This window comes from Symsagittifera roscoffensis, chromosome 1 (genome assembly GCF_963678635.1).
Source record: "Symsagittifera roscoffensis chromosome 1, txSymRosc1.1, whole genome shotgun sequence".
In the NCBI taxonomy this organism is placed as follows: Eukaryota; Metazoa; Xenacoelomorpha; order Acoela; family Convolutidae; genus Symsagittifera; species Symsagittifera roscoffensis.
Genome location: NC_087062.1, coordinates 77,440,853 through 77,461,722, shown reverse-complemented (window position 1 = coordinate 77,461,722; position 20,870 = coordinate 77,440,853). Strand labels below are relative to the sequence as shown.

The following is a 20,870-nucleotide window of genomic DNA, read 5'->3' as shown; positions in this document are numbered from 1 at the left end:
AATTTCCAATGGTACAGTGAAATTTCCATCTAAGTGAACTTTTCAAATGAATACTTTTATTTGCGAAATAGGTTAGAAAAAAGAAGGTTCTAACTAATACGCTAACGGTCGCAAGCTCGCAAGTGTAATCAAACAGGAACTATTCGAATCAAAAATTAACAAACATAAGCTTTGGAAAGAAACAGCTTGAAAAGCGTACCAGATACTAACTGCATTGGAAAAAATGGAAAATCAGCCAACAGAAATTAGGACGAAAACCGCAAATCTGAGAAAATCAATAATTTTCAATACATATAATTGAAAAAAATTAATAAATACCATAAAAGAGCTAAGAAGTAGTTTTATTTTAATTTTCAAGAAATTGAGCAGGCCAGCAGAATCGAAGTGTAATAAATTGATAATGGTAAGTGATGAAAATGAGTGAGAAAAATTGTTTACGGGACAAAAAGCCTAGTTCCCAATTACAAGTCACTTGCTCTAACAAAAAAAATAGCAACTATTAATACCTGGTCGGCCACTCTTTGTATAGTACTGCGTTCATCTGGTAACTTCTCTCCGTGGGATCCGAAGCGGGTGTACATCTTGTGCAGCTGCTTTTCCACGTCTAGGTAAAAGGCGTGGATCCAGAATTGGTGCGAGTGCCACACTGGATGCCCTTGGATTAGAGTGCAGAGGAACTGGTGCGGCAGTCTCGTAGGCGGCGGACACTCCAGCTCGGTAATGCCCCCCGCGAAAGTACTAGTTTGAGTCTTCGCCATGTGCTGCTGCATCTGCGAGAAATTCTGCATGCTTAGCCTCTAAACATCATTGAAGCAACACAAATTAGAGGCCTTCGGAAACATTGGGACGCAAAACGTTTTCAGATGCGTCAAACTGCAAAGCCAAACTTTCGCGCAGTGCTGTGATAAGGCGGGCACAATGCCCGAGGCTTGCATTTTACTGAGCTACAAGTAAAAAGTAATCAGCCATTACTCTTTTGCCAAGTCAGTTAAATAAATCAGGTCAAATACCTTGAAAACACGAAAGAGTTTAATCTAAATCGAGGCTCTGGTCATGTCAACAGTCAAGACTCTAGATTTAGTTAGTAATCTGCATTTCTTGCAACATTCGGAGCTACTTCGTGTCGTAATAATTAGTACAGTGACAAGATACACAGATCGGCAGCAGCTGGGTTGGGAGGCAGAGACAAACAATCTCAAACCTTTTTGGCCGGCGACTCTCCTCGCATCAGAGTGCCATGATGGTCCATCTTGAATCTCTTCAACGAATAACAGTCAACGCAAGTTAAGTTAGTTAATAAAGCAATGGAAAGTACGTGCACAACCTACTATAGTGCATCCACTTTCACACTCATGCCAATTGTTTTTTTCGAACCTAACATTAAGTTAAGTCGAGGTCTATCGTAATAGTTTTTAAGCTCCTGTGATCTTTAAATCCAAGGACAAAAACGTCGAATCTCAACTATTGAATAAAATGTACAGTAGTAAAATGTTCATTGAAAACTTTCTTTTACTAAATTCAGCCACTAAACACCCAATAACAGTCGCATTAGTATAACATTTAACTTTTACACAAAGAGTAATCATTAACAACGCTCTTCAAAGGAGTATTTATTGAGCCCCCTAGGCTTTTTCAGGAAAGGATAAAAAAGCACACTCATCTCTTACCGAGTAATAGCAGGAAGCGATGCTCAGCACCCCTCGCACGATGTCGTGATCAACCTCCGTTCCATCTTCGAACACGAGTGCTTCATTCACCAACTGCGACAGAAAGTGGAGAAGCCTTACATTCAGCTCCACAGGCCTCATCGAGTCATTCTGCGTGTCTATTACGTGTTCGCGCAGTCTGTGGACTAGCAGTCGCTTCGCACTCAAAGTGCTGTTCAGGATCTTGAGTGAGGCGTCCAAACCCGAGTAGACGTCACTGATTCTCCCTTCGAATATACTCTTGATGCACTTTTCGAGCCCGTCCAGGCGTTTCTGAAATACAAATAAAAAAACTATCAGTTAATGAACAATTAGTTTACAGCCATAATTCTTTACAGCATTTTAGTATTATTCACGTTTATTAATAAAATGTAATAAATACCTTGACTGCGGGCAATTGAACGGTATTGACAGTAGCCCAGTTTCCAAGCGTGTCTAAATCAAACACGGATCTCGTAACGTCTCCTGGTGTAGTTCCAGGAACGATGCACAACTCATTGGAGGATAAAGATGTTGACATCTTAGACTTTTTGGAACCATTGAAGGACATCGACTTCCTTTTCTCGATTCCCTCTTTGATTGCAGAAGTAGTTGCTTGAGTGTTCAGGTCTGTTGGGAAGACGTAATTCACATCCCAGCGCCTGGTTGGATTCACAGACACAGAAGAAGGTGCCGTAGAAGGCGTCTCCTAAACGGACGAAATTAATTCACATTTTTTTCGATGAAGTTTGGTGACCAAAATTTTAAACAGCTAAACCAACATTTTGAAGCAGAAAGCGCGCCAGGTCTTCGATCGATTCATAGAAAGTGTTCTTAGTGAAGTTCTTTGAGTTGCAAAACGTCTCTAGGTTCTCAGAATCGATCATCTAAACGAAAGAAAAGATCTAAACATAGCCATCAGACAGTTTATTCTCTTTAACATCATTGGCCAGAAGACTCTCAGCTGATGAATTTAATTAAAACTCAAAAACTGCATACATACCTAAATGCGTTCATAAATGTATTAATATGTATGAATGCACATCTGTAGTTATTAAAGCATTTTAAGACTTTTTCCTGAAAAAAAGACCTATATAAGAGTCTTCACCACGTTCAACGACTCTTATTAACAGACAAAAAAATGCTTCTAAGTATCAATGAAAAATTTACGTGGTCCATCAAGTCTACAGATCGGAATGGAGATCCCCTTGCTTCGATAAAGTTCTTGAAGAGCATGTTGTCATTTAGAAACATTTCCAGAAACACTTTCTCCAAGTCAGGTCGTGCTTTCATAAAAGAGAACTAAAACAAAACATTTAATATCCGACTACTGTCCAAATAGCACAAAAAATCAAGCAAGATTATTTTTTTTGCATTTGCCCAAAAATAAACTAAAAACAGCCTAAAAAGCGAAAAAAATCATTCTTGAGCATGTGTACGGAGGTTATTTCCGGTGGCTTTCCAACAAATTTATCTTCGCTTTAATTATTATTTGAAAAACAAAAAACATTCGCAAGACATTTTCAACGCTGAGAAAACGCTGGAATTTTTAATGAAGCTCCTATCAGGACTGAAAGGGCTTCAATATCATATATTAATCGACCTTGAACAAAGACATTTCAATTTTAGTTAGATCAGCAATGCTGGAGGAAATTGAATCCATTTCGCTATAATACATTAACGCTACACGCACATGAAAAAATGATAGCCAGTTGCTTTGCAAGTAGTTTTTAGAAATTTCTGACCTGACCACTTTCAGAATTTTTAAAAAATACTTCCTCTTAATTTTTTTAAAGAGCACGCAGGTAGAAAACTGCAAGAGTGAGATGTAATAATCATATCTAAAACGACGTGAAAAATTGAATGAGAATAAAATTGAGTAAAATTGACCCCCTGCCGACCCAAATGGTCCCCCTTTGTACTATTTTGAGATATCCATTTTTGGCTGAGTGACACTAAAAGTTTTCTAAAGACGCCTTAGGCGCTAATACATAGTAATTTTGAGGGGGGAGCCCGCTCCGCAAAAACGCCATTTGTTGGTCAAAATTTTCCCAAAAAAAACCTAAAACGCCTTTTTTGGCCTGTTTTTTCAAAAATTTGCAATTTGCAATTTTTTTAGAAAATCCGCCACCTCGAGAAAACCCTAGATCCACCCCTGCCCTGAGCCATAGTTTTTTCCAACTTCTTGAGTGGTCGCAACATACACACACACACACACACACACACGCACACACACAATTTTCTATGGCGTCTCAAAAAAAGAAGCTATTCTCAGACACAACCAGGGTGTAGCTTCGAATTTGAAAAGTTCTTGTGTGAACTTGACACTGAAATCTACACAATTGATGTCAATTGAATTCTTACTTTGTCCAGTTTGAGCACTGGGTTTGGATGCACCCTGACGACAACAAGACACTGTCTGTATTTGTGCATTATGTGCGCCAGCAGCTGCATAAACACGGCTCGTATTTGCTTGTCCTGAAACCCATATTAATCATAACACCCAGCTAAAAATTTCCTACTATCAAAATACAGAGGTGCACGTTTACTTCTAAACATCAAATAGCGGGCTGTTAATCCCTAGGTAAAACCGGATCATTAACGTGCAGGATATCAAATTTCTAGCTATTTTTTTTCTAAGTGCCAGGAAACACGTAACAACCACAACACGGCGTTTCATACCTACCAATGAGTTGGCCTAAAAATTCAACGATAACGTTAAGCCGTTAGAGTTATTTAGATTTACAAACGATGCAACATCACACAAATAATGCGCCATAAGAACCAAAAAAATCAGATCATAGCCAACACAGTTAAAAGCATTAAAAAGCTCAACGAAATTGAAAAATCGACAAAAATTTAATTTTCCTCAAACGTTGGGCTTCGCAGGAAAAATATTACCTTAAAATTACACCATATTTTTATTTCTACACAGAGGCGAAGCTGCGCTCCGCAAACACTGATGAGAAAACGACAAAAAGCAGCTCTACAGAGTGAAATAACAAAGTAGAAGTAAGACACGAATTAGTAAAACTTTTGGTGTTTCGGATTTGAACCTGTGACTTCGAGATTAGGAGTGTCACGTTCTCGCAACTTCACCACAGGCCATTGAAATTGGCTAAAGCTAGCCACATATGATGCAGCTATGGATGCTAATAAATTGCAATGTTATGCGGCAAAAATGCCACCAAATTTAAATAAAACTAATGCTAAGAGCGGAGCTGAAACTCCGACCAATAGATTCGAGTTTCACGTCCTTCCATTTGTGCCACGTTGACTTAACGAGCCGCCAGCATTAGCCACGAATAAAGCAGAAAACATTCTAGAAAATCTTCAATGCTACCTACAGATTGTGATTACAGCAAAGTGCCATGAGTTCGATTGGAAAAAAGCAGACACATACTGAAACACTACGCTCCTTAGCTCGTTAGAGTAATAATTTAGAAAATTGTAGATAAGACAGCTTTTCCTTCTTTTAACCAAATTACCCGGAAAAAATAAGCTTTTTTAAGATCAGAAGTTTGACAACAAAAATTTCATCGATAAACTATCTACATACCAATTTTATTTGGATCAACACTGGAACTTTTTTCTGACATCAGTTTTATTTAACTCAAACTCTAGCTGCAATAAAAAGAACGGACAAAATTGAAGACTAATTTTTTCAAGAATTCAATTTTTTCAAACAATTTCATTCAGAAATAATAGCACTCTAGTTCTTTATAAAGCATTTTCAATGTCGCTTATTTAACGTGACAATTTACTTCGTTCATGAACAGTTTAAAAGGCTCACTACTTAAAAATGTGGAAATTCACCTCTTTCATTAACCTTAAAAATTGCACGACCCAAATGAAGAAAATTCATTTCGATTGAAAAAATGAGGAGTTCATATTTTTATTTTTAAAATTTCCTGCTACTTGAATGAGATTGGTTTCATTATTTGTTGTTTTAATTAAACAAAACCACGAAGTAAGTTACTGTACCACAAACAAAGCAAGCCACAAATTACTGTGAGCGAATTAAAACGATATGTTATAATTAAATAGGGTTGAGTTAAATCGGGACCGGTAATATAGCCAATGAAAAACTCAACACGATCTGAGCAAAAAAAAATTACCACTAATTTGATCGAGTTGGTTGTGTGAAAAAGTTAACTCGTGCTTGCTGTGTAATTATTGTTCCGCCAACCAGACATGCAAAAATTGGGAGCTACACTTTTTGCACATTACCGCTGAACTTCAACGTTCTTTTTGCACATCTTTATGTTATCTAATTGCTTATGAAGGAAAGTGTTTAAACATGCACTCTTCGAGAATCCACTGTTAATATTACCTGGTCCCGAAAAGTTTGAATATTATGGGCGCTACTTAAATATCCCTGATAGTGATTTTAATGAATGGTTTTAATGAAGAGTATTTGAGATGCAACAAGTCCTTTGTCTTGAGCAGCACAGGCCATATCTCGATGGTTGTCTTGCAATGAATAGCAAATTTAGGCCCTTTATTTAATTTTTTTTTTTAAATTATGCTAAGCTTTAGAAAATATTAGGCGCTCATTATATCACTTCAGAGGCAGAAATTTGCTATCAACCAATTAAAATACACATACCATTTGCAGCTCCCGGGGAGCTTCTTTTGAGTGGTGGGAATTACCAACCCCTGTTTGGGAGGATGAGGGGGAACCGGGCCCACTCAAAGCTCCCCCCGATGACATGAACAAATTGTTAGGGCGCCCTAACTGCTTCAAATAAATCATCGATACTAACATCATAAGAAGTTCACAAAAGAAAGAACTCGTGCAACAAGAATGACAATATATTAGCATCGATTTACTTCCAAAAGATATTAAACTGCCAAAAACAAACACAGCCAACAGACAGTAGTAAAAGAGTCATAAACGCAAGGAAAAAGAAAAATATAGTGACTAAATTTTTGAGAAAAACTCCAATTTTCGATCTTCAAAGTAAAAAATATTTGGCTTTGGAGCTTTTTAAATTTCTAGAACTATTTATGACTGATATTTTTTGATTAAAAAACCCATTTTGAGAAAAATGAATCAACAGGTAAACTTTTTTTATTTCGCTGGGAAATCTGATAACTGAAATCTATATTGGAAATCCATGTTTTTCGTGACCTTTACACTTTCGCTGTTCGATGGTGGAGTTTGCCTTCCTTTTAACAAAAGAAATGCACTGAATTAAAAAGAAACACAAGTCAAACCGCGAAAAATCAAAATTGAGCGTGAACAAATTTTAAGAAGTTTTCCTGGTAAAAAAAAACATCACGAAGAACTATAATAGTATTCACTTCGCTCAAGATTCTTAATTATTTTCTAACAACCAGCGCCATTTCTCGACCATACATTTGCCGCTACCCAATTTTTGGTAATCAAAAATTTGGGAATACAATATTGAAATCATGGTTAAAACATTTCGTTTCAAAAATTCTAGATGGAAGTAAAACCGCCATGGAAGCCAAGCCTGCAATTCGCATTTTCATTCATGTACCAGTCATTTTCTCTTCAATCTTATTTTGTGAAAACAAATAAATACATAGCAATGTGACATAAAAAGTGCTCACTATGGATTCTGGTTTGCGATTGCTGCTCATTAAATCTGAGGTTGAGTTTGATTTCTCGGTGAGGCTCGTCGTGAAGGCTTTGTCCCTGTCCTGTAGATTGGGGTCAAGAATCTAAAACAACCCGACAGTGAGCACATTTGACTTAATATTGTAGCATACAGCGAAGACGTCCTGAAGTGTTTTGATGGATAATTTCTGAGACTTCCAGAAGACATACTGGAAATCAGATACAAGGAAAAACATAATACACTGTAGACATGAAAAATATACGAGCGGAAAGCTTGCAAACTATCAAGTTGCAAAGCAGAACTTTCCGAAAAGCGAGACAAATTAATAAAGAAGTAATTTTTGCGTCTGTTTGACCATCAAGCTAAGCATTATTCGTGCATACGATGTACTGATACACGTGATTCCGTCCCAATAATATGAACTCACAGATTGTAGTTGAGAAAGGACTTGAGTCTGTACCCTCTCAGGTAGGCACAATTCATTGTCGTTTTTGGGCAGTTGCACGGCACTGTTGTCCAGATCTGCTATAAGGATGTCACTTAGATCCGAATCACATTGGCTTCTCAGTTCTTCCATGAGGGAGCTGTGCACTCCGTAGATGTAAGGAAAGGGAGAGTTCACGTAACGGAGGATCTCGTGCGGCAACACTGGCACACGCGTTGTCCTGTAACATAACACAATACAAAATCCGGAGTTGTTATGATGATGAAACTTCAAAAACGATTTTCAAAAATGTTTTCAGCATATAAGCTACCGAAAATGGTGCGGCGAAATGGATGACATCTCCATCCCCCACGGTTGGTCCTGCAATGAGCAGGCCGGGGGCTAATTAAAAAAAACGGGAAGCGGAGCTTCGCGTCACTTGTGATACAACGAAAGCGTAATATTGCAAGCTAGCACAAATAGGCAGTGAAATCAGACGCCAATTGCTCAGAAAACAAAAAATGCCAAACAAAATTGTTGTAGAAAAAAACCTATGTTTTTTGGAAATACGAAAAATTCAATCTCAGAAAAACAGACGAAAAACACAACCACTAGCATTAAACAGTCTTTTAGTATTTTCCGAGCGTTCAGTAAGCCGACAACGCGTGATTAGAGGCCAATTGATCCGAAAACAAAAAAATGCCTAAGGAAATTGTTATCACAAAAAATATCAAACATTTTGGAAATCCTAAAAGTTCAATCTCAGAAAAATAGACGGAAACATAACCACTAGCATTAAAGAAGCTTGTATTAAGTTCCGGGAGTTCACTAGGCCAACAGCCGATGGTTCATGATCAATTTGTCCGAAAACAAAAAAAAATGCCAAAAAAAATCGTAAAAAAGTTGAAATCAATAATTTCTTTTGAAAATGCGATTAATTCAATCTCAAAAAAACATAGCAAAAACACAGCCAAACAGGCATTAAACAATTTTTCAATTTTTTCGAGTAATCACTAAGCCGACGACGCGCCGTTAAACGCCAACTGATCCGAGAACAAAAATATACAAAGGAAATTGTTGTTATAAAAATATCAACAACGTTTTAGGAAATACTGAAAATTCAACCTCAGAAAACAGATGAGAAAAACAACCACTAGCATTAGAGACGCTTTAATTTTTTGCCAAACGTTTACTAAGCTGACAACACGTGCTTTCAGAGAAAAAATTACGGTGTGGCAACTAAGCCGACAAAACATAAGCCGACAAATTGTAGTCCGACTGTTCAATTTTTCCCGGATAAATTTCATTTTTAATTTCAGAGATTGCAAAAAACTAGGTCCGGTCGGAACTCAAAACTCAAACTACAGGGCGCAAAGGCAATCGTATTAACTCAGAGCTAAGTGAGCAGGGGCACAGAAATTGCTAAGAAACGATGAAAAAGCAATTTCAATTTCAATTAAAATTGTGCACGAAAAGTTGTTTACGGGATAAAGTCTAGTTCCCGATTACAAAATACTTGCTCTCGCAAGTGTATAAAAATTCGAGAAATCACCATAATTTAATAAGCTGTTAGTATTATTTACAGAGCGAGCGACAACTAAGTCTTTAATATTTGGACACGCCTACTGAGCCGAAACAAAAAAAAGTCAAACCAAATTTCCTAACAGAGGCGAACTGACTTTTGCAAACACAAGCGAGAAAACGGCATAAAGTAGCTCTAGAACGCAACAAAGAAATTGAAATAGAAAAAAGCCCCGAAAAAACTTGATGTGCGGAATTGAACCTTGAACCTGTAGATTAGGAGTCTCATATCCTCGCATTTGCGCCATGGTCGCAAGAAAAAAATAGAGCTGGAGGTATTTATTTGACAAATTTAAGGAAAATGTTTAGCGTGCGTTCAGCAAATCGAGGTGTAAATTACCAAATCGCTTAACCGAACTACGAAATAACTTACTAATTGCAGAATCAAAATCAATTTTTCGTAAGCTGTATCAATAATTTTTCAACTGCAATTCATGGCATGAGTTTTTTTATAAAATTTTTTGTCTCCTTGTATATATCTGTCTTAATGTGATATGATATTGCGTAAATGAATTCTTAATTTTCGGTTTACTGGTATGATCTGTCATTTTTCGGGTTTCTCATATATCGATTTGATGACCAACCACCAAATGCTAAAATGCAAAAGGTAAGGCGTATTTTAAGATAGCCAACAGAGGGTTGGAAAAGAGTCAATGAACGCAAGTAAAAAGAAAAAAAAAGCTTTCTAATTTCAAAGAAAAAAATCGAGGTCCTTAATGCTCTTTGAATTTCTGGAAAAAGTTATGATTGACCATTTTTGATAAAAAATTACCTCAACTTGAGGAAACTTGATCAAAAAATTAAAAGTTTTTATTCCGCTGGAAGGAACATCTGAAAATTAAGTTCCACTTTCGAAAGCATAATTTGATCACGTTTTTCGTACCCTTTACAATTTTGCTGTTTGATAGAGGAGTTTTCCTTCCTTTCAGCAAAGGATATAAAATGAACTTAGAAAGAAATCACAAGTCAAACCGCGAAACGGTAAATTTGAGCCTGAACAAAATAATAAAACTTTTCCTGAAAAAAAAACCACATCATCAGCACCTATATAAGAGACTGAACTACGTTTTTAGACACTTAACAATGAAACAAAATGTTTAAACCTGATACTCTGTCAGAAACACAGAACTTTTGAGAAAACGCCTTAGCAGGGGAGTCCTTAAAAACATCTCAATTCGATTGATTACCAAAATTCAGATTGGCACCAAAATTCATTTCCGAACTGAACGAAGTCCAACAAATGCGTCTGTGTCAAATATTCCTTAGGATACACCTAAAACTTATACGTTTATTTTATATCTCAAAATTGACACTGCATTTTTCGAGAAAATAAAAAACAAAACAAAAATTCATAAAACAGTCTTTTGTGAAGCCCAACATTGCTTTAGCACAAAATTTTTTTCGACCAGCAATGTAACCCAATTTAATTTGAGAAAACTGGATCAACGAGGAAAAATTTTTTATTTCGCTGGGAAAACTTATATTAATTTCCACTTTCGAAACTAGAAATAGGCCATATTTTTTGTGACCTTTACACTTTTGCAGTTCGATAGTGGAGTTTGCATTTCTTTTAAATTAAAGGAAATCGTCTGAATTTTTTTTAAAAAACCAAAGTCAAACCGCGAAAAAGTAAACTTGAGCCTGAACAAAATTTAAAACTTTTCCTGAAAAAAAAAACGAAAAAAATAACAAAAAACCATCGCGACCTATATAAAAGTCTGAACTACGTTCAACGACGCTTAAAAGGCCTTAGGCTATACCAGCAAATGCGAATTCAGCATTGAACATTTCAATTAAGCGATAAAGAACTTTGTTCACAAACACTTAACTTAAAAACGAAGGCCTTAAAATATATCAACCAAGTCAATGCGAATTCAGCATTGAACATTTCAATTAAGTGATAAACAACTTTGTTCACAAGCACTTAGCTTATAAGTTAAGGCCTTAAAATATATTAGCCAAGCCAATGTGACTTCAGCATTGAACATTTCAATTAAGTGATAATTAACTTCGTTCACTAAAACTTAAAAAATAAATGAATTTTAGACAATTTAAAGGACGTGGATTGGTTGAAAGTCAGCCATTCGATCAGGCGAATAGCCAAAGGAATGGGTCAACTTACGACATGAGCGATATTGGTCTGCCGTCACTGCCCTCGTGTTCCACCTGGAGAGGGTAGAGGAGAGAGATTACTGCATGGATAGACTCTGTCAGTTTAGTCAGAGACACACTGCTAAGGATGACTTTGGCCCCTGCCAGCACTCCGATTACAATGGCCAGGGCGTTGAAAGTGCCAATACAGTTGAAGAACTCCAGTACCGATTTCCCAGTCACTGGGATCTTCAGGTCTTTGGGGACGACAAACGACAGCTGTGGAAGACCTCGTAGCAGTTCGAACTGCTGGCTCAGTGCACTGTCTGTAAATTTCAATTTCATCAAAACTGTCCATTCGGGGCAATTACTATAACTAGAGCTTGTTTTAAAGGAATAACCAAAAAAAAACTTACCAAAATCAACTTTTATTAAGTCTGAATCAGGTTCCAAAGACTACCTCGATAAATTTGACCATGGTATTAACAGTGTTACATTTAGTGGCAGGGAAAACGAAATAGTAAAACAATATTGAAGATCTATAGGTCCCAGCACTGTCTTAAAACAACGAAAAGGAAGCAGCCGATTTTGTGGAACCGATGTAGCTGCTTGTCATTTTTTTGGATTGGGATAGCAAAGCTTTAGGTCAATGAGCTTGAGCGTGCATCATATTGGGGGTTAAAATATTTAAACATTAGGTGGGTGGGGTGGGGTTATTGCTGAGCCATTACCTAGTCTAGCTGAAGGCACGTCTGTGTATCCGATCAGATTGGCCACTGCAGTCTCGATGTTGGAGAGACTCTTTTCCTTCCCAGAGGATGATGACGCATCTCCTCCCCGCATGCCAATGTTGTACAGCTGACACAGAATTTGCTGGACATGAAATAGACAACTAATTAATGTGATTCCATAGGAGATTCGAAGACTATTCGGAAAAACGTCTATATCGAAATCGGAAACATTAAAGCCACTTTTCGACATAACAGAAGCGGCGATTTTTGAAGAAAAAAAAACAATCAGCACTCAGTTAGAAAAGCAGTAACCACAGTTCAAAGTAAATAAAAGCTCACACAATTTGGGGGAAAATCAAATTACATGCCATATTTCTTAGAAAATTTTCCACCACTTACAAGCGCTTTCAAATTTCAAAGTTTAATGATGGACAATTCTGTTTTCATTGAAAAACTGGAAAAAAAACAATGGGACATTTATTCCAATCAACGGCGAATTGTTTAAGCTACGTCAACAAAATTTTCTCCCATTTCCAGTTTTTTATTGGAACGCGCAATGTGAGCATCATAGAAGAAATGGAAGTCTAAAATTATCTTGAAAAAGCCAAGTGCTGATTTCCTTGAAACATATGCGAATTCTTTGTCAATACATAAAGAACCAACAGACTTTACGCTTAATATTTTGTATAAGGACTGCACTTATTAAGGAAACCCCTGATGATCCGACTGCTCATTCATTTGCCTGAAGTAACTTTGCTGGATCTTTAAGCTTTTCTACTACCTGTTTGATCCACGTAACGCGCACATCAAGTAAAAAAAGCACTCATTCACTATTTTCGAAAAATTCAAATTTCGAGTTACAAAAAAATGTATTATCTTTTCAGTATCATGTAGCTCAGTGAATTTCCAGAATCTTCAATGATTGACTCTCTTTGAAAACATAGCCAACAAAGTTGAAAAAGCGTCAAAAAACGCAAGTAACCAGAAAAAAATACTGACTTAAATTTTGTGAAAAACTCCAATTTTCTATCTTCGAAGTAAAAAAATATATGGCCTTAAAGCTTTTTGAACAATTTCTGATAGGAGTTTTTTGTATTAAAATTAACTAAATTGACACAACTGGATCAATCTGTTAAATTTTTGTATCGCTGGGAAATCTGAAAATTAAATGCCAATTTCGAACCTAAAAATCAACACAGAAGCGAAGCTTCGCAAACACTAGCGAGAACACGACAAAAAAGCAGCTCTATAAAGTGCAATAAAAAAAAGTAGAAATAAGCCTCGAATTAGCAAAAAATTCGGCTCTGTGTGAGATTCGAACCTGCAAACTAGAGACTAAGAGTCCCAAACCCAAACCACTCAGCCACGGAAGCTTAATAGTTAATAGCCAAACTCTAGTCACAAATAAAGCAGAGAACAGATGCTATGCAAATTCCAATACCACAGTGAAATTTCCAAATAATTGAACACTTTTAATGAACACTTAAGCGAGTTAGGTTAGAAAAAAAAAATTCGTAAATTATACATTAAGCTGACGCTAGGGTAATCACGTTTTTATGCAACTTTCATTTCAGTAATTAGGAAACGTACTTTGCATTTTTTTTAGCAAATGCTTTTGAAATTAAAAAAAATCAGAAATCAACTAAACCGCAAAAAAATCACAACATTAAAAATCTTCGCAACAACCTAAATGTAAATCTTCACTTCGTAAATAACTTTTTCCTCAAAAAAAAACAAAACGGCAAGCACACCAACTAAATATAGGTAAAACACGCAAATCCCGTCAGTTGCACTTAAAAACATGTTCCGCCGCTACATGTTTTTTAGGTGTAATTGAACGAATAGTAGCGGATTGTATTTAATCAATATCTCCTGCTAATTTTTAAGCCACCAGAACTTGCAATATGAAAGCGTAATTTTATAGGGAGGGAATCCCGTTCAAAAGTAATACATCGATCAACGGCAATAAGCAAAAAAACCTTCAATTGGCATATAAATTTCTGGATCTTTTGAATTCAGAAATAGATTACGTCTAATGAACTATTATTCGGATCAACTTGCTTGCCTCAATTCAATTTTAAAATGGATTTATTTACTTGTTTCGTTGCTGAAGCACCAGAAAATGGAAATAAAGCGTTTATTAATTAATGTACATACTCCAAAGTATGAGAATTAAAATTTGCAATATCATTTTCGATTGTTTAAAATTTGGAGCCTTTTTTTCATGCCCAAATTTGTTAAAATTTGGGCATGAAAACTTTGTGCCTTTTCGCATGAAAGCGTTGGTCAATTTTTGGAATGAGAAGTATGGTCCCTTTTTAGCATGAAAATTTTGGCCCCTTTTTGGCATGAAAAGTATGGTCCCCTTTTTGGCATGAAAAGTTAAGTCCCTTTTTGACATGAAAAGTATGGTCCCTTTTTGGCATGAAAAGTTTGGTCCCGATATGCCTAGCTAGACAATCACTTACAAAACAGTTTTATATAATTCATAAAACCATATCGGCATTCGAAGTTCACGAGAAACCAGTTGTGAACGCGTGAACGAATTTAACCAAAGCAGTTAAGCGTGTCCAGTAAAAGCAGTCAAAAAAGCCGAACATGAACAAAACTGACAACAACAGTGATCTCAAAACACACTGAGCACAACTACTCAGGAGCTTAAGTTAATCAGTAATGCATCATTTCAATAATTAAACACTAAGGCGAAGTGGAGCTTCGCGCCACTTGCGACAAAAATGCCAGTATTAAGGGGCAAAAAACTACAAAATACTCCTAATTATTTTAATCAAATATATTTATAATTTCAAAACTTCTCCATTGATTGCTTCCTTTGTACTTAGTAGAGAATGAGAAGACAATATAAAAAAACTACAAAAAATCTTCCTGAAATCATAGCTTCTTAGGAACGAAATTACCTGCAACCTTGTCGATTACATGAAAGGAATTTCAATAATAAAAACATTTGCTTAAACTATGAGATAAGTCCGCGCTGTGGCAACTAAGCCTGCAAAAATTCAGCAGACAATCTTTCGCCCTGCACTGTTTCCTTTAACCCCCGGCCCTGCACCGTGGGGGGAGGGTATACCATCCATTTCGCCGTAGTCAACGTGCAGAAAAACAATACTAAACGACAAAGATCCGGGGTTTCAATCCGCTCAAAACCTTTGTCGTGTAAGTTATGGGATTTTCATCAGAGCCAAATTTACAGTAAGATACGCTGCATTTGAATTAATTATGCACCAATGAAGCCGTTTAGCGACTCGTTTTCTCGTTTGGACTAGCAGTTGAGATGGCAATGAGTCCGAACTTTAAATTATTTTCTAGTTGTGACTATCATGTGAAAGTGAAGTAGTGACCTTGAACGTGTCTGGGTATCTGTGGGTGGAGAGAATGATGAGACACTTAGGACAGTAGACCACGTCTTCTCCCGAGGCAGTGCTCACTGTACTAAAAGCATCTGCACGAGACGACTGCACATCACGTGGAATCAACGTCTCGTCTGCCAATTGGAGGATCTACAAAGCGACCCACATACAACATACTCATTAGTTTCTACAAAGACTCAATAACCACCGAAAGCTATATTTCATATACAAAAACCATTTTTTTTAAATTTCAATAATTGCCAAAATACTGATACAATTAACGGTTTTAACCAAATAGGGTTCTTTTCCAACCTTCTCAGGCAAACGTTTTATTAGTACATGATAAAAAAAACTGTCTCAAACAATCATCTTCCACTTCACAATAGGTTGCTTTCTCCCTATACAAAAAACAAACTTTTTTCTAACTTCTGTCAAAACTCAATGAAACGGTTCTCGTTTGTCCAAATTTCCTCACCCATCAATTCAGATCAATTGATTCTGTGAAAGCCCTAATCATGGCATAATGTCCCTGCTCTCGTTTCGTCATGCCCCTAGCACTACTTTTTTGTTAAACGACATTGTGAACTAACCGGCTCATACATAGTGAAGCAAGCTAGTGTAATATCCAACGCGGTTTCACTTGTCAACTGACTGCAGAAGTAAGTGGGCTCTTGATAGATTGTAGAGGACCTCCAGCCAAGCGGCATACACATCTAAATACACGCGGGCGTTATTGCCATTATCTTCCATGCAATTTTCAAAACAACTGATGTTTCCAAAAAAAATCAGCATCATTGTCAGCAGGGGCGGATCTAGGATTTTCTCGATGGGGAGGGGGCGGGTGCTGGGGGGGTTGGGGGGGTCTCAAGGTTGGCGGATTTTCAAAAAATTTTGAAGATTTTTTTAGGTCGACCAAATGGATTTTCCGAGCTCTCCTAAAGCTCTAAAAAGAAAATTTTTGAAAAAACAAGTCAAAAAAGCCGTTTTTGGGCACTTTTAGGAAAATTTTGACAAAAAAATTGCGTTTTTTTGGCGCGCGCTTCCCCTCAAAGTTAGTATATATTGGCGCCTTTAGAAAAATTTTAGGGTCGGTCGGCCAAAAATGGATTTCTTAAAAAGTACCAAAGGGGGGACCCTTTGGGTCGGCAAAGGGTCGAATCCCTGCGGGGGGGGGGGGGGGGGGTGGCGTCCGCCAGCTCCACCCCCCTAAATCCGCCCCTGATTGTCAGTACTGTTTGCTTTTTTAGTCAATTTTTTAAAATTCAATACCGCCTGAAGCTTCGGAAGGTCATTGCATGCGCCTAGAAGAACTTGTTTTTATAGAAAACTAGAACTACCAAATCCTTTTCAACCCGAAAACTAAATTGTGATCAAAATTGATTAATATTGAAGAAATTTCGTCAAATTGTTGGGAAATTTGTATGAACTCATTGGCGAAAAGCAAAAACAACACTGTTTTTTTTCCAGTTCTGCAAGTTGTGAATTAAATACATCGTCATAGAACTCTTTCAATTGACAATTTTATGGTCGCCACTTTTTTTTCTCGGAGCTTGGATGGAAAAACTTCAGCTTGACAAATAAATTCGAGGTTCATGGGTGTAATTTATATTAATAGAAAATGAGCGTGAACAAGTTTTTAAAATTCATAAAAAGCCACACAAACTTAATAATCATTTGGTTCACTGACTTCTACTATGTTAATGATAGAATATGAATGAACAAGAATACTCATATATAAGGAGAAAGCTTTGTTCCGACTGTCCCCTAATTTTTCTGATGTACATTTTGGCAAACAAAAACTAAAACATTTTTCAACTTCTTTTAGAAACTCTTACACCAACAGAACAGTATGATCAATTTAACGCAACATTTAGATGAATTCGCTTTATTCAATTTCATTTGGAATGATTACTGAGCCGTATTAAATCGCTGCGCAGCCTACGCTCAGGTAACAAGAAAATTTCAAAACTTAGCGTGAATAATTTTCCCAAATTGGCGATTTTCAAAGCCTCATAAGTTTATTAAAAACGGTTGCAGAAACCACCCACGAGCACTAATGCTCTGTCGTTATTTTCCGTAAAAGCGGAGGTATTAATGATATGATAGTAGATTTGCGTCCTACTTTTGCGAGCTGGCTGGGAAAAGAGTAGCTGTCATTCCAGAATGGTTTATTATTGAACACTGGGGGACACATCCACACTATCTTTCCCTGTCCACAATTTTTCGAATCCACTGAAACAAAACAAATATATTTTGAAAGAAGTGCTAGTAGAACAATATTCAGATTTCATAGAGTATGGAGAATCCCGAGATCCCAACAACAAAAAAACTGAGTAGAACCGTCAACATAGCCCTCAAAGTTTTACCTATTTGATTGGCCAGCAATGACAAGCGTTTGAAATCACCAAAATAATTCAACTTTAATTCCGTTGTTGGAATATAGGCTTAGCAGAGCTTCGCACCACATGCGATACAGCACAAACAAATCATTAATAACTATTCGACAGAAACTGATCCGCTTAGTCGAAAAAAATCGTGCGAGAAAAGATGAAGAAACACTCGATCTACCAAAATGTTATTATGTTCGTCTAGATTTGTTTGAAGTGTTTGAATTCATTTTGAGGAAAAGATGCAAAAAATGCCAAAGCAGCATCGAAGACAAATTTACAGCCGTAATTAAGCAGAAAGTTTGAGCTATGAAACTCGAAATTTTTGAACTTTAAGACACGCATAACTTTTATCGCCATCAAAGGACTCAATATTGGGCAATTGAGTCAATTTAATGTAAACTGAAACCTTTTAAGAAAAAATAAACCGTAAAAAATTGAAAAACTAACATGAAATAGTAACTTAACTTTAAATTTTTTTTTCTATTTTTCTCTCTAACTTAGACCAACTTGCAGATAAAATAGCCAGCAAACAGTTGGAGTAGAGTAGATGAACGCAAAAAAAAACTGACATAATCTTTATAAAAAGAACTTCGACTTTTGAATTTCAAAGGAAAAATATGAGCTCAGTAAACTGCAAGAACAATTTAGAATAAAATGAACCCAATTTGAGACAACTGGGTCAATAGGAAAATTTTTATTTCGCTGGAAAATCTGATAAAATTTCATTTTCGAAACTAGAAGACAGTCACGCTTTTCGTGACCTTTAGACTTTCTCTATTCGATAGTGGAGTTTACCTTCCTTCTATAGGAAGTAAACTGAACTTGAAAAGAGACCAAAAGTCAAACCCCAAAAAATCAAAGTTGAGCATAAACAAATTTTTAAAGACTTTTTCGTGAAAAATAATCGTCATAACTGAAAAAAAAATCGTCAGAAAAAAAATCGTCATAGAAAACAATTAGGGAAAATACTTTTAAACTTCTTTGTTGTTTGAGCAGGTGCAAGGTAGACTCACACAAAATATTGAAATATGGAGCAGTGGAAATACGTTTGATGAAATCTTTACATATGGCACGTTTACAATTTAACTTACTTAACTGTACTTAAATCAAGAAAATAAATGAAACTAACGTGGAGATCCTTCGTCATAGCCAATTACAATGAAGTAATCGACAAGTCTATTGGAAGCCATTACGCAGTAATACTTCAGAAATCTCGATGAAAGTGGGACAGAACTAAAGATTTAACCATTATGCAAACCTGAAAAAAAATGTGTCCAGCTATGAGAAAATTTACATCTTTTATTAGCGAGGTCAATTAGTGCTGTCTCTTGATCAAATACGGCAGCCAATACTTCGATAAGATAAATTAAATTTCAGACAAGTTAACTTTTAATCCTGGCTGCCTTTTGGACTTCGAAAAGTTTTTGGATTTCAAAAAGAAACTAGCTTATACAATTTAAAAAACAATAGCACTAGAGTTTTTCTCGGAAACCTCCAACCTACTAGTTTGAGCAGCTTTCCGTGTTAACGGTGTAATTTTTAATCAAAAATTGTCATTTAAATGCATCATGAACTGGTCGATGTGTATGTGCGACCAAAGTGGGTCCCATCGGTGGTTAGTTTGGCCTGATCCATAGCTCTTAGCTCGTGGTCGATGTCCATAAAGATCACCTTCCAGCATTCCGACTCGCCAGATTTCTCAGTATGTTGTTCCACCAGATGACTCCTTCATTATGCCTCCTTCCTGACGATGTCAACGTTCTCGTGCTCATTGGTACGGTGCAGACGGTCAGTACCGCGCACTTGAATTTCTGCCAAATAGTATTGAACAGGCACACCATCGCCGATTACCATTGTGCCTCTTCCTCAATTGAGCCTCTGAACACCTTGTTTGTCCCTATTAGGATCATCATGTTAGGTCTCCTTCCTGGGTTCATTAGCTCCACCATTCGAAATAGCTGGGCTATCGTTGCCCCTCCAAAGGCCATCACCGTGGTGATCCAAGATGTTCTCAGGTTTTGGAGAACTCTCACCAAACTGTCACCCAGTATCAAATGAGATGTCCCGAGCGGCGGATGTTGCATGTTTATCGCCAGACTCCAAGTCGATCGTTTAAAGCAGGCTCGCGGATCCGAATCCGGAACTCCTGTGAAGTTATTCTTCACCTGGTTGTTCTTCTGCACGTTAAACACTCGGGACAATTTTTTCATTGTCTTTCTCTTATTTTCCTCTAAGGGGCTCTAGATGTCTTCGCTGCTAACGTGACACTGTCAACTCCCGTTTTCTTTATCGTTTCTTGTGAGATTTCCACTCTGCCCGTGTCGTCTATTCTTCCATAGGGTGCAGTCACCCAGGAATCTGGCGCATTCCTATTAGCGACTAGTCTCCAGCTGTTTCTATTAACATCCGCACTTGAATCTGCACTTGAATCTTGGGTCACCTAGGGTATCACTTGGGTCCCGGATTGTCACTCATCCTGTCGTAGTCGGAAGTCGCACCTTCGTCGTCTGAATTAGTCCGCGAGGCGTCAGGAGTTCCATCGGGGACAGCCCACGAGGAACATTCCTTGCAGGTATCACTTTTTCCACTGCCGTCGTCAACTCCAGCCGTTCCGATCGCTCTTTATACTCTTGCCTCCAGCGTTTTATTTCCTGACCCTGTTTCTTGGTGCAATCTTCAAACAGTTTCTTCCACATATCCCTGTCTTTTTCCACACTGAGCCTAGTCTTAGTCACCTGATCTAGCTCCCTTCGGTCTTCTCCAGTTCTTCTATCGTTCCGTTGAGGTCTTGCATGGTTTCGTTCGTCTGAATTTCTTCTACTACTCTCGCCCTCTTTGGTGGCACAGCTGCTCTCAGTTGTGAACTAGAACTAGACGAGGCAGCCTCGCTGTTCATCTCCTGATGCATTCTTTTCAGACATGGCCTTGGCTTGGTTGGCAGAGGCATCTCACCTGGTTGGTAGGTCCTGGCACTTCCCAATCCAGGCTCGTTCGCCAAGTCACTTCCTGAGAGAG

At 37.3% G+C, this 20,870-nt stretch overlaps 1 protein-coding gene across 10 annotated transcripts in view; it reads right to left on the bottom strand.

The window, feature by feature from the left end:
* LOC134849435 (myotubularin-related protein 13-like) overlaps positions 1-19,109 on the bottom strand; it is a 66,648-nt gene extending 47,539 nt beyond the window's left edge. For 8 of the 10 annotated variants that reach the window (XM_063866509.1, XM_063866516.1, XM_063866518.1 and 5 more), the window contains exons 1-15: positions 18,985-19,109; positions 17,588-17,697; positions 16,056-16,178; positions 15,457-15,615; positions 12,101-12,242; positions 11,401-11,695; positions 7,701-7,938; positions 7,266-7,376; positions 6,295-6,426; positions 4,050-4,163; positions 2,856-2,987; positions 2,468-2,572; positions 2,089-2,394; positions 1,668-1,979; positions 507-797 (exon numbers count right to left, since the gene is read on the bottom strand). In XM_063866509.1, coding sequence (XP_063722579.1) covers positions 507-797; positions 1,668-1,979; positions 2,089-2,394; positions 2,468-2,572; positions 2,856-2,987; positions 4,050-4,163; positions 6,295-6,426; positions 7,266-7,376; positions 7,701-7,938; positions 11,401-11,695; positions 12,101-12,242; positions 15,457-15,615; positions 16,056-16,178; positions 17,588-17,697; positions 18,985-19,045 — 2,631 coding nt within the window. In that variant the 5' untranslated portion in view covers positions 19,046-19,109. The remainder of the gene's footprint in view (positions 1-506; positions 798-1,667; positions 1,980-2,088; positions 2,395-2,467; positions 2,573-2,855; positions 2,988-4,049; positions 4,164-6,294; positions 6,427-7,265; positions 7,377-7,700; positions 7,939-11,400; positions 11,696-12,100; positions 12,243-15,456; positions 15,616-16,055; positions 16,179-17,587; positions 17,698-18,984) is intronic. The other 2 variants (XM_063866511.1, XM_063866519.1) reach the window with 2 other exon arrangements.
* Positions 19,110-20,870: the final 1,761 nt, after the last annotated feature.